At 41.5% G+C, this 13,471-nt stretch overlaps 1 protein-coding gene across 1 annotated transcript in view; it reads left to right on the top strand.

Moving 5' to 3' along the window:
• The window catches only part of INTS9 (integrator complex subunit 9), a 102,262-nt gene that overhangs the window by 69,340 nt on the left and 19,451 nt on the right, over positions 1–13,471 (top strand). Inside the window, exons 10-12 of the mRNA XM_042446461.1 lie at positions 4,431–4,611; positions 6,656–6,716; positions 13,046–13,217. Of these exons, the coding sequence (XP_042302395.1) occupies positions 4,431–4,611; positions 6,656–6,716; positions 13,046–13,217 (414 nt within the window). The remainder of the gene's footprint in view (positions 1–4,430; positions 4,612–6,655; positions 6,717–13,045; positions 13,218–13,471) is intronic.

Raw genomic sequence — 13,471 nt, 5'->3', positions numbered from 1 at the left:
TATTAGTTCAACTTTCCTCTCTGTTTTTCTGGAGGCAGCTGCTCTTCACCTTGCCTGTTGTAGGCAGACATACTCCGTACAGTAGGATCAGCTAAAGTACCTTCTCACTCTTTCCCAGCTCAAGCTTTATTACACTGTTTACTGCAACACCCAATAACTCTACATTATTCAAGGGATCAGTTCTGGGACACTTTGAGTAATACAATTTCCACATATAATCTGGAATGCTATTTTCTTAACCTGAAATGAACAATGACATGTTGTGTTTAAGCATTTTCTAGGTTTTCCAGCACGATTCTATGGTATATTTCCATAGGACATTGACCATAGAGTTGAGCTGGAGGACCTACAGATGGCTAGAAAAGTATTATCTCTAGGAATCTTTACGTCAGTGGTCCCCAAACTGTGCCCTGTAAGAGATTTTGGGATTCTGGGAGCTGAAATCCAAAATCCCTTAAAGAGCACATTTTGGGGACGACTGCTCCAGGTCCTCCAGTGTGACTCTGTGCTCAACTTCTGGCAGAAGCATACCATAGAAACACTCTGGAGAATCTAGAAAATGCCAGAGAGAACTTTTTTTTCAGTCTCATACAACTGAAATGGTGTACTACACATTCATGTTATACCAGGTCTTGCTCTATTCCTCCTTCACCATCCTGCTAAAAACACTTCCAATGAGGATGTTTCCTGGAGTCACCACGCCGCCCCCGCCACCCCCGAGCAAGCCCAAATAATTCCCTTTTCCTCTGCAGTCTCTCTCAAAATGACGATGGGAAGTGAGTGTTTTTGAGAAGGGTACCTGAAAAAAATGGATGCATTTGGCAATACTATGGTGTTGTGGAGTAGGTGTATTTTCACATGTTTCCATGGCATTGGGGGGCTTTATGCATGCTTTTGGGGCCAAAAAAAATCCCACAATATACAGTGTTGTTGTTTTTAAAAGTTGGGGTTAGGGATAATTTGAAGGCTTTGAGAGGGAGCTTGAAAAGTGGGATCCATACTCCACTAGCCAGTGAATGGCCATGGAGTGGTTGCTGTAGATTAAAAGTTGGGGTTTTGGTGGATGTGGACACATCATCGTTTGACCAGTGCAGAACTTTGCAATGCCTTTCCTGATCAAGGATCTTGGATGCCCTGTAAACATCTCAAATGTCCAAGTGCTTAAGGCGGGGTGTGCAATTTTTTCAGACGTTTCTTGCAGACATTTTATATCTGTGGATAATGAATTCTGTGTCTGCTGGCTGCGCTGCTTGCTGTGTCTTCTAATCTTTTTTTAAAATTCTCTTTATCAGTTTTATTGTCATAGTTTCTGATTTTTATTTTCAGCCGTTCTGGGAATCTTTAGCTTAAGAAGGAAGGTAACAGATATTTGAAATAATACATGGACCAAATGAGAAAAGCTCTATTTAATTCACATCTGGAAGGGGCTGCAGACAGGATATTAAAATACATTCTAGGACCTTTTGGATGGAGGAATAGGGTCAAAGGAGAAGGTTTGGTTGAAAGGATCCAAGTAGTACATAGCAGCAGTGGAAGATACAAAGACTGTATTATGAGGAAGTGAATAAAATGACAGAATATGGAATTAACTGGAACATATATGGAATTAACTGGCATATGTATGGAATTAACTGTGTGCCCTCATTTGAAATTTGGTTGTGCAGTTGTGGTCATTCCATCTTCTCCAAGTTACTAGGTAAAAGGCTAAAAGGGAATCATAGAATCATAAAACCACAGAGTTGGAAGAGACCACACGGGCTATTCAGTCCAACCCCCTGCCATGCACGAGCAATGACTTGTGCAACCAGAAGATACATGGGTGTAATGCCCCAAATAGATTCCAGCTGAAAATTTGGAACCACCAAGATGTCAAGGATACTCGTCCATGGACTGTTGCTAGGCCATGAGACATCAGACGCTGGTCCCTGGTGAGTTTCTGGGAACCAAAGAAGCATTTGTAGCCAAGGGGTGCAAATATGGTGCCAACCTTGACATGTGGTTGAAAAGAAAGGAAAGAAAGCTCCCAGTTCATCAGAAAAATGGTAAACCTTTTCTTTCTAAAGAAAGCACAAGGCTGTGCTTCTTAAACAATCTGATGTGGAAGACTGGCAATTCCCTTTGCCTTCCCCCCCCCCCCCCCTGCCAAGGTTGGCACCATATTTGCACCAAGCTACAAATGCTTCTTTGGTTCCCAGAAACTCACCAGGGACCAGCGTCTGACATCTCACGGCCTAGCAAGAGTCCATGGACAAGTAGCCTTGACATCTTGATGGTTCCAAAATTTCAGCTGAAATCTGTTTGGGCATTACTCTGGTGTATCTCCTGGTTGCACAAGTGACTGCTTTAATGTTCACAATCACTTGTGCAATTAGGAGGTACACTGGTACAAAAATTGTGTGGCCCTAGGGGATCCTGAACATGCCAATGACATCTCAAGGAATTTGGGGATCAGGGATAGGCTATTTTAGAGTGGATATTTTAGGATGCTTAACGACCCTACAAAAGGTTGTTTTTTTAAAGTGTGGATTTTCCATTGTAAAATACTTTTTCAAAACCTGGTCCTCCAAAGTCCAAGTTCAATATTCACACCACCATACAGTGATAATCCATTCCCGCCCTCCTCTTTTCCCATCTAAAGAGTCAATGGAATGTCCCACCTAATGCAGACGCATCAAGTAAATTGCCAAGTGAACACTTCTCTTGCCTAAATACTGTAAAGGCACAGATCCTGTCTGATCTTGGAAGCTAAGCAGGATCAGCCCTGGTTAATACTTGGATAGGAGATCACCGAGAAATACCATGTGTGCTGTAGGCTATACTTCAGTGGAAAGAACTGGCAAAACCATCTCTGTGTATTCGTTGCCTAAAAAACGCCCTATAAAATTTGCCTTAGGGTCACCATAAGTCAGAAACGACTTGAAGGCACACAACACACACACACAAACATAAATCAACACCTTGCTAAATCTGATTGATTTGTTTGGTCTCTTCTGGCTGGGACTAGCCATCGGATGGAGGCCTGAGCGGCTTTCACATACAGTACTGAGGTTTTGCTGCTCTCTTCAGGCACAGAGCAATAACTACAATAAATTAAAATAGGCTGTGATTAAATTATTTTATAAGGGCCCTTTCACGCTACACAAATGCAGCACTGTTAACTGCCATGAGTCCATCCTATAGGATCCTGGGATTTGTAGTTTGGAGAGAAGCATTCAGAATTTTGAGCAAGAGAATTCTACTGCCATGGCTATTAAAGTGAAAACATAATGCTATAGTTGTGATTGTGAAAGGGTACCAAGTCATCCTGTATACAGCTGCTTGACGTCTCTTACAGCAGGCCCTTGATATCTGCTGGGGTTTGGTTCCAGGACCCCCATGGATACCAAAATCCATGGATGCTCAAGTCCTATTATATACAATGGCATAGTAAAATGGTGTCCCTTATATAAAATGGCAAAATCATTTTCTGGTACTTAAAGGGTAAGACCCCAACAAATGGGTTCAAATAACAAAAAAGGAGATTCCAAGTATACATTAGGAAGAACGTCCTGATAGTAAAAGCTTTTAAACAGTGGAATGGACTACGTTAAGGTGGTGGAGACTGCTTCATTGGAGGTTTTTTAAACAGGTTGGATGGCCACTTCTTAGGGATGCTTTAGCTATTAATTCCTGTGGGTTGGATTAGGCGACCCTTATGGTTCCTTCCAAATTGTGATTCCAGGAGGGAGAGTGTGGTACATCAGCCACTGATGAGTTTGTGTGGTTTTTAATCAACTTTATAATGTTTTCATATTGTGATTTTAAATTGGTTTTTTTAAAAAAATATAAACATTTTTAATTTGTTGTCCTGGAAGCTGACTTGAGTCTTGTCCTGGGAAAAAGGTGGCATATAAATAAAATGAATAAATAAATGAATAAAAGTTGCCAATATGGTTCCTTCCTGATGTTTTGGAAGATACCTTTGGAGGTAATGGAAGCTGTCCAAAACATCAGCAGCATACCAGGTTGTGGAATATTGTGGTAGAGATTTATAAAGGGTAACACAGATAAAAATAAAGACTATGAATTAAAAAAAAAAATAAGGGTAATCTGTCCCTCCCATTAACTGAACCTGAGGTTGTGCAGTGAAATGGATGAACAGGAGGTAAACAAAGATGGGCACACCTTCTCAGTTGACAGTACTGGCAGGTCATTGGAATTTCTTGTCATGAGGCCTTTGCAAATAACCACAGGAATGGTAGGTAGCTTTTAGTTACATGTAATTCAGTCAAGGTGGATCTACAGTGTGTTTGCCCTGACACTTAAGAAATGAGCCCACCTGTGTTTTAAGAGAAGGTTAAGAAATGATGGGATAGCCTTGTTTATACATTTGAAGGGATGTCATATTAAAATAAACAAAATTATTCCACATTTTCTTGATCTTTGCTAAGCTCTGACAGTTCGGAACGGAGGAAACGTCTTGGTCCCTTGCTATCCTTCCGGAGTAATCTACGACCTCTTGGAATGCCTGTACCAGTACATCGACTCTGCTGGCCTCTCTAACATCCCTTTCTACTTCATCTCACCTGTTGCAAACAGCTCACTCGAATTCTCTCAGATCTTCGCCGAATGGTAAGATCCAGTAGGCTCCTTTTATTAATGAATAGGTTTGAAGCAGCTATTAGTTGGTCACCAGGGATGTGAAAAGCTTTTAGTCTTGATTTAACTGAACTTCTCCAAATCTCACATCTCCCTCCCACTTTTTGTTAGAATCTGGGTGTGGAACTTTGACCTGAATCCTGTTGAACTTGAATAGACTCTTTGAATCAGTGGGATTTACATGAGTTTTGGCTCAATATCCAACAATTGAATCAATAGCTGTGCTCCCTTTGGGATTAATTAATAGGATTCAGGGTTTATTTGCCTTCCCTTATGCAAATCTGAGTTTATTTTCCACATGCATTTTGCATAATTGTTGTTGTTTTGTGCCTTCAAGTAGTTTCCAAGTTATGGGACCTATCTTGGGCTTTTCTTGGCAAGATTTGTCCAGAAGAGGTTTTGCCACTTTGTTCCTCTGAAACTGAGAGTGAAACCTGCCTAAGGTCACCCAGTGGGTTTCATGGCCAAGCAGGGAATGTGAACCCTGATCTCCAGAGTCACAGTCTAAAACTCAAACCACTATGCCACGCTGGCTCTTTTCTTTCTTTCTTTCTTTGCATAATACACACATTTATTTACACATTTTCTCCCTCCCCCCATTTTTTAAAATATTGCTAAAAGAATTAATTACAATAATGGATGCACTTGATGTGCGTCCAGCGGGTTTGAGTGTTAGACTACAACTCTGGAGATCGGTGTTCAATTCCCTGTTTAACCATGGAAACCTAATGGCTGATGTTGGGCAGGTCACATGCTCTCAGCCCCAGAAAACCCCATGATAGGTTCACCTTAGGGCCACCATAAATCAGAAATGACTTGAAGGCACAAACAACTCTTGGGAGTCCCACACTCAAACTACTACTATGGGCCCTGGTGGCGCAGTGGTTAAATGCCTGTACTGCAGCCACTCACTCACAAACCATAAGGTTGTGAGTTCAACACCAGCGAAAGGACTCAAGTTCAACTCAGGCTTGCATCCTTCCAAGGAGGTCGCTAAAATGAGAACCCAAATTGTTGGGGGCAATTGGCTTAAACTTTGTAAACTGCTTAGGGAGTGCTTAAGTGCACTGATAAGCGGTATAGAAATGTACTTGCTATTGCTATTGCTATTGCTACACTCCACCGGCTCTCAGCACTTTGAATAGTTCCTTTCAACCCAGTGGATTAATTGCTTTTCTGACATGGTAAGTCCCCAGTTTGCAGACAAACCTCTCTGAGATTCACCATGTAGAGAGATCTTGTAGCACCTTTGAGGCTAACTGAAAGAAAAAAGTTGTCAGCATGAGCTTTCATGGACTTAAGTCTACTTCGTCAGATGCATTTGGTCGAGGAAGTAGACTACATCTGAGGAAGTGGACTTAAGTCTAGGAAAGCTCCTGCTGCCAACTTCTTTCTTACAGTTAGTCTCAAAGGTGCTACAAGATCTCTCTACATACTGATTCTACAGACTAACACAGCTATATCTTTGAATTCAGAATCACCATGTCCATTGAGCGGATGCTAGGGGTTATTCAGACATTGAAAATTATCCAGGTAGAAGCTGGGTTGAATCTTTGTTGTTCACATGCATTTTGAATTAATCTGATTAAGTTGGGGGGGGAAGCTGCCAAAAAAACCACTTAACCCGGGATAATTGATGTTGGATTTTAAAAAAAGTTTTTTAATGATTTGGAGTGTTGGGTGTGTGAATAATCGATGCAAATAGACCTGGGATAAACCATAAAACTATGCATGCCTTGAATGTGCTTCGAATGCAGTTCCCTAGTGTGAGCAACAAACCTGAAGTGCATGAGTGAGATTATTTGCATAGTCATGCTAAAAGCAACAACGTGTGAATGAGCCCTTTCCTCACCACCACCAAGAATAATCCAAATTAGCTGCCTTCTGCTTCCAGATAAAGTTTTTATTTGGTGGTAAGTTTTGAGCTCTAGGTGGCAGCAACAAACTACAGTTGTGCTCCCGTCAAGTGACTTTGTAATCCTAGTTTGTTTTGTGCTCTTCTCACTTAAAATCCCAGGCTGTGTCACAACAAGCAGACGAAGGTATACCTACCAGAGCCACCCTTCCCTCACGCAGAGGTGAGTAGCATTGGACCAACCAGAACGGGGAAAGGGTGTAGGCAGAAGCAGCTGCCTTCTGCTGGGTCAGGCCGTTAGCCCATCTGGACCAGTCTTGTCTACTGAGATGATCAGCGGCGCTGCAAGGTCTGTGAGTGGCCAGTTTTTTCCCAAGGATGCTGCCACCTGAGCATTTTTTAATAACAGCACAAAATGGGCATTGTGATTGAAGCCGAAACTGTTTGCAAAGTGGGTTCCATCCAGAAGGACTTTCCTCTCATGGATTCTGCCCTTTCCCAGAAAAAACAAGAAGTGAGCACTTTGAGACATGGGATTCTTACACCTGAAGTTTTGACTTGTTAGTTTCTCTCTCTATTTCTCTCTCCCTCTCTTTCTTTCTGTGTGTATACATACAGGGCATCCCCAAAAAAATGTATACAAGGAAAGTCTCCCTTAACCAAAATCCAAGATAGATTCCAGAGGGTGATGCTTGGGGACAGTTGCGCTTCAAAAACAGAGCTGAATTGTGGCGTCCCTCAGGGCGCCATACTGTGCCTGATGTTATTCAACATCTATATGAAGCCGCTGGGAGAAATCATCCGTAGACATGGAGCCATGGAGCGGGGTGTTATCAGTATGCTGATGACAACCCAATATACCTCTTCATGTCTCAGTCATCAGCAATGACGACAGATGGCATTTCTCCCCTCAGTCAATGTCTTGCAGCAGTAATGGACTGGATGAGAGAAAACAAGCTCAAGCTGAATCCAGACAAAACGGAAGTACTTACGATAGGGGCCCCCAAACCAGGTATCAGGTACAACCTCCAGTCCTAGAGGGGTTCACACTCCCCTCAAAGGACTGTGTTTGCAGCTTAGGGGTGCTTCTTGACCCGTCGCTTCAGATGAGGAATCAGGTGAATGCAACAGTCAAGAGTGCCTGTTATCAGTTTCGGCTGATATGCCAGCTGTGCCCTTTCCTGGAGCCGGGTGACCTTGAAACTGTAATACACACACTGCTAACTTCAAGACTTGATTTTTGCAATGCGCTCTACATGGGGCTACCCTTGTGCCTAGTCCGGAAACTTCAACTGGTACAGAATATGGCAGCCAGACTGATTACAAGAACAACTAGGAGTGATCATATTACACCAATATTGAAATCACTCCACTGGCTGCCTATTAGTTTCCGGGCACAGTACAAGGTATTGGTTATTACCTTTAAAGCCCTTCATGGCCTGGGCCTAACCTATATAAGGGATCGCCTCCTTCCGTATAATCCGCCCTGCACTCTCAGATCCTCTGGGAGGAATTTGTTGCAGTCCACAAAGACCAGATTGACAGTGACCTCCCAGAGGACCTTTTCCGCGATCGCTCCCACTTTATGGAACGGCCTGCTGGACGAGATCCGTCAAATTACCAACCTTGAGAACTTCAAGAAAGCTGTCAAGACGGATCTCTTCCGGCAGGCCTTCCTGGAATAGAACTCGGCCAAGTAAAGATCCCCCCACAGACATATATAAGTGAAGACTGCCCACCGTTATTCTATTATTCTATTATTGTTTTTAGATGTTATTGTCTGTAATTTTAATGGATAGAATTATTTAATCCTTTTTTAGGGGAGGGAATTGTATATTTTTAAAGATTGTACGCTGCTTTGATTGTAGTAACAAAAAGTGGGATATAAATTAAAGTTTTATATGTTATTATTTTATAAGATGATCCATATAGGTAGCTGAGCTAGTGACACCTTTGCTTTCTGATGGTTCAGTGTAAACAAACTTTCTTTCATGCACAACATTATTAAAATAATACTGTGTATAAAAAATTACCTTGGAGCTATGTGTATCAGGGGTATATGAAACATAGATGAATTTCTATTCATTTTGTCCTCGGTTTACCTCAGTTGCTGCAAACTGATTTCAAAGTGCATTTGACTAATATAAGGCCCATTGGTTTAATATTGCTAATCTCTGTGCTACTATGTGTGTGTTTTTTAAATGTATGTCTTAACCTGGTTTTAATTTTTTCTGATTGTTTAATTGTTTTTAAACTTTTGCATTTTGTGGATTTTTAACTTTTTTTCATTGTTGTAAGCCACTTTGAGTCCCACTTTTGGAAAAGGTGGGATATTATTATTATTATTATCATTATCATCTTCACTCCATTAACTCAGCAGGAAGAAGAGGAAGGGAGAGGAATCTTGCCCTTCCCAGTAGGCTCAGGCAAAAGCAAACCGCTGCAGCCAATCCTGGTTTGTGTATCCTTCCCCATTAATAACTTTTGCCATCTTGCCCACATTGTGGTATTGCTTGGCTGCATGTGCCCTGGTTTTCATTTGTGAGAGGGTATAAAATGTGAAAGCAGGCACCAATGGTGTTCCCACTAAAATCCCCAAGCATTTGTTATTTATACAGCAATCAGGTCCATTTCCTGAATAAAAGTGCCCGGCCACAGAATGACTGCCCCCCGCTTCATGTATTAGCCCACCGCTCTGTCCTCGTATTTGTGTGTGTGTGTGTGTGTTAATAGATATTTTAATTGTACATGTTTAATCCTGTTTTAAGGGGGGAATTTGGGACATAATTTTGTAAATGTGGATTTTAATATGTTGTGAGCTGCTTTGATTGTCTTGTAACAGAAAAGTGGGATATAAATAAAAGGTTTATTTTATTTTTATTATTTTTAAGGTACCCACATGAGAAGAAGCTGTTAAGGGAGTATACATTTTTATGGGATGCCCTGCATTAGGTTTATATCCATACTTTCTCAGCCTTTGTATCCTGGGGAAACCCTTGAAATAATTTTCAAGGCAACCCTTGCATAAAAACTACTATCCCTACAGCTCCTATATCACCATCTCTTACAGAACCTCTAGGTTTCTAGAGAACCTTGATTGAGAAACCCAGTGTTTATCTGTACAAATTATACCACAGTTAACAAAGTATATGTGTCCCTAAGGCTGTCTTAGAGGAAGGTAATGGCAAACTTTCTCTAAATAAATCTTGCCAAGAAAACCCAGTAGAAGATTGCCATAGGTCAAAGTGGATTTGAAGGCACATGAGAATGGGTAACAACCACAAATAAACAAAATTAAAGCATAGGGTGAAACAATAACAACAAAAGAAAACAACTGTTGGCTCTGTTTGGCTATGCTCCACAATTATAACAGGTTGATTCCAATTGCTGTAGCTCTGTCTGATCAAATCCTGGGATTTGTAGCTTGGTGAGAGATTCTGGGTGCTTTAGCCCACTCCCTTGAATGACTGCATCAGAGCTGTCTTGCAGAGAAACTCAGGCACCTCACCAAGGTCCAAATATGAAGGGGAGTTAGAGGAGGGATAATTTGAGAAGCAGCCAAAAAGGAGAATTAATCAGTGCTGTCCCTGCCAGGTTGGGTCTGTAGGAGGGTATGATAGGGAATTTGCGGCATTCCATATCACCCTGATTTGGGAATTAACTTTTAATTAACTTGATTTATAGCAACCCTATCGTCAGGTTTTCTTGGCTCGTTTCTTTGGGGGAGGGGGTTGCCAATGCCATCCTCTGAGGATGAGAGAATGTGATTTGCCCAAGATCACCCAGTGAGTTTACATGGCTGAACTGGATTCAAACTCTAGTCTCCAAAATCAACATTCAAACCATTATATCATGCTGGCTCCATGAAATAGAGCCTACAGCACCTGATATTGGTCCCTAGTCTTCTATCTAAGTATTATCCAGGACTGATTCTGCTTAGCCTCCACACTTATATGGGATCCAATGCCTTTGGGGTATTTAGGGTATTTCTAGCATCTCATAAACCCCTTCTACCTTGACAAGGAAAAATGCTCTTCAGTCTCACCAAGTCAGTCCCTGTTGACTTTTGTATTTTTATCAGAAATTTTAAACATCAGCTTGGAAGTATGTCTCTTCTTCTTCCCTTACCCTTGCCCTGCTCCCTGCTCTCTCTGGAAATGAAATTCATATTTTTCAGGCTCCTACTTGTCTAGCACACTCTCTGGTGAGCCTCTAGCTCCTGTTGCTGGATGTTAAGAACTGCTCTCCATCTGCTCCAATGAGAAATCTCTTCCCTGCTTAATTACAGGAGCATTTGGAAGGCTGAGAGCTTGATTAACTTCCAGCGCATATTGCGTGTGTGTATTTAAATTCCACACTGGGAAGCTGAGAGGGGATTAGGAGCAGCCATCTTACAGAAAGTGACAGGCTGTGTGTGCATGTTATTTCATTCCCCCATCACCCAGATATTCAAGACCCAGATGAAAATTGTAATTGTCAGACACAGGTGTTAACAAAGGTGCATCTAATGGGGTGCCTAGTAGTTGATAACAGTGCTGGATACCTAAGAAGCCCAGACAGGCCAAGTGCCTTTTTTGTTCCCCTCTCCAGGTTCAAAATTTGTTTTGATGTTTTTTCCAAAACTATTTCCCCCTCAGATACGCTCCAGAGCAGCAGTTCTCAACTTCTGGGCCGTTACCCCTTTGGGGGCCGAACGGCCTTTCACAGGAGTCGCCTAAGACCATTGGAAAACACATATTTCTTATGGTCTTAGGAACTGAGACGCCACAATTTTATGGTTGGGGATCACCACAATATGAGGAACTGTATTGAAGGGTCGCAGCATTGGGACAGTTGAGAACCACTGCTTTAGAGAATGGGGGGGGGGGGCATGTTTGCCACATTTTGAGGGATTTTAGGCCTATGAGAAGCCATTCTTTAAAATAAGAAGTGACTTCTAGGTCACTTCATGTTGCAAAAAATGGCCTCTCATGGGCCTAAAATGGCCCCGGTGGACCCCAAAACATGGTGACAATGCCCCTCATGCTCCCTAGAGGACATATGAAGGCAAACAATATTTTTGAATTCTTTTTGGATGGAGGTGCAGTACACCCAAAGTCTCCTGGATGACCAATGCAGCCATCTTTCCTGTGATGGTTGTCCAGTCTTCTTGTAAATATGCAAGCCCCCTTTATCAGCCTTAGATTCCTACCAGTAAAATGGGAATACTGGTGGCCTAGCTCATGTTTTGGATTTCAGATGCTTTTTTTTTTTTTGGGGGGGGGGGGGGGGATTTTGGAATATCTATATTTGCATATGCATTCATAATGTGATATCTTGGAAATGAGATACAAACCTATACACAAAATTCATTTATGTTTCATATGTCCCGTATATGCATAGCTTTAAGGTAATTTTATTGACAATATTTTTAATAATTTTATGCAAGAAACAAAGTTTGTGTACGTTGAACCATCAGAAAGCGAAGGTGCCACTAGCTTAGCCATCCATGAAAAAAAGTTTTAATTTTCAGAATAATCTGGATTTCAGAATTCCAGATCAGGGAGACTCAACCTGTGCAGCTGAAAACTTGATTCTGAAGAAATAATTAATTTTGAAAAAGAGAGAAAATATTTTTTAAAAATATAACAATAAAGATAAAAATACAGTGCATGCACATACACATGCACAGAAGCTTGGAAATGTTACCTTTTTTGGACTACACCTCCCAGAATGACCCCACTCAGCATGGCAGCATGCTCCAGTAGACCTCAGAGGGCTGAACCCTCCATGCTCCTCTGCACAACCCTAATTGGAAGAGGGCACCAAACACCCCTGAAAGAGTCAATAGTGCCTCTAGGGATGTGCTCCTTACTAGCACCCCAAGTTCAAATGACCAAATAGTCACTTCAGGTTTTGAAAAGCAACCCCTACCTGCCCGGGTTTAAAGCAGATTTAAAGGATTGTTAATATTAATCAGGATTGGAGGGGAGGTTATAAAAAACAACTCAGGGCATGTTGTTTAAACCAGGGTTGTTGTTTTGCATTAATATGTAGGACTACACCAATGTATGACTAAATCAGAAAATTAAGTAGCAGCATACAGTTCAGATGTTTTGACCACTCACCTAAATAGTAATTGTTCTTTAAAAAGAACTCTTTTAAAGCAAATTGTTTTGGTAATACTTAAGTTAATTTGAAGGACTGGTTTCTAAATGGTATTTCTTGCATTATAAAAATAAAGTGGTTAAAAAGAAGCAGCTGACACTGAATATTGGTCTAACAGTGAACAGCTGCCAATAAACTCTTAAAATGTTGAAAGCCTTGGACTTCAAACTGTTAAAAGTTACAATATTTAAATTCAGAGAGTCATTGTTGTTCTAGTAATCAAATAAATTAATTTAATTAAATAATAAATCACGATTGCTTTTTGGATGCTTCTCCATCGTCTTTGCTTGTGATCTCAGAGTGTCTCAGCATCAGTTTTGTTATTAGTGTTGAGGTGGTGAAATGTATAATGGGAATAATAATTTAAATAGCAGGGTTAAAACTGACTTTACTTCTCTCTTCCAGCTCATTCAGACAAACAAGCTGAGGCATTATCCCAGCATCCACGGGGACTTCAGCAATGACTTCAAACAGCCTTGTGTGGTGTTCACTGGTCACCCTTCACTCCGGTTCGGGGACGTGGTGCATTTCATGGAGCTATGGGGAAAATCCAGCCTGAACACTGTTATCTTTACAGGTAAGAGATCTAGCTCAACTGATGGCCAAGCACATTTGGGTTGTATAAAATAGCTAGAACAACAACATAGGACTAACAACAACGTCATCATCATCCCTCCTTTGGCTTACAATAGTTTCTTTTTTAAGAAACATAGGCATGGTACAAACGGGCCTTTCCAACGCCCTCATCACGTGTTAGTGTTGCATGGGGGGCAGAGCAGCCACACGCCACGCAGCCCTTGCACGTGACGAGGGCAGAACAACGGCGGTGCT

This window comes from Sceloporus undulatus, chromosome 1 (assembly GCF_019175285.1).
Source record: "Sceloporus undulatus isolate JIND9_A2432 ecotype Alabama chromosome 1, SceUnd_v1.1, whole genome shotgun sequence".
Taxonomy (NCBI): Eukaryota; Metazoa; Chordata; class Lepidosauria; order Squamata; family Phrynosomatidae; genus Sceloporus; species Sceloporus undulatus.
The sequence above is the reverse complement of the archived record's forward strand: the minus strand, read 5'-3'. Positions and strand labels throughout refer to the sequence as shown.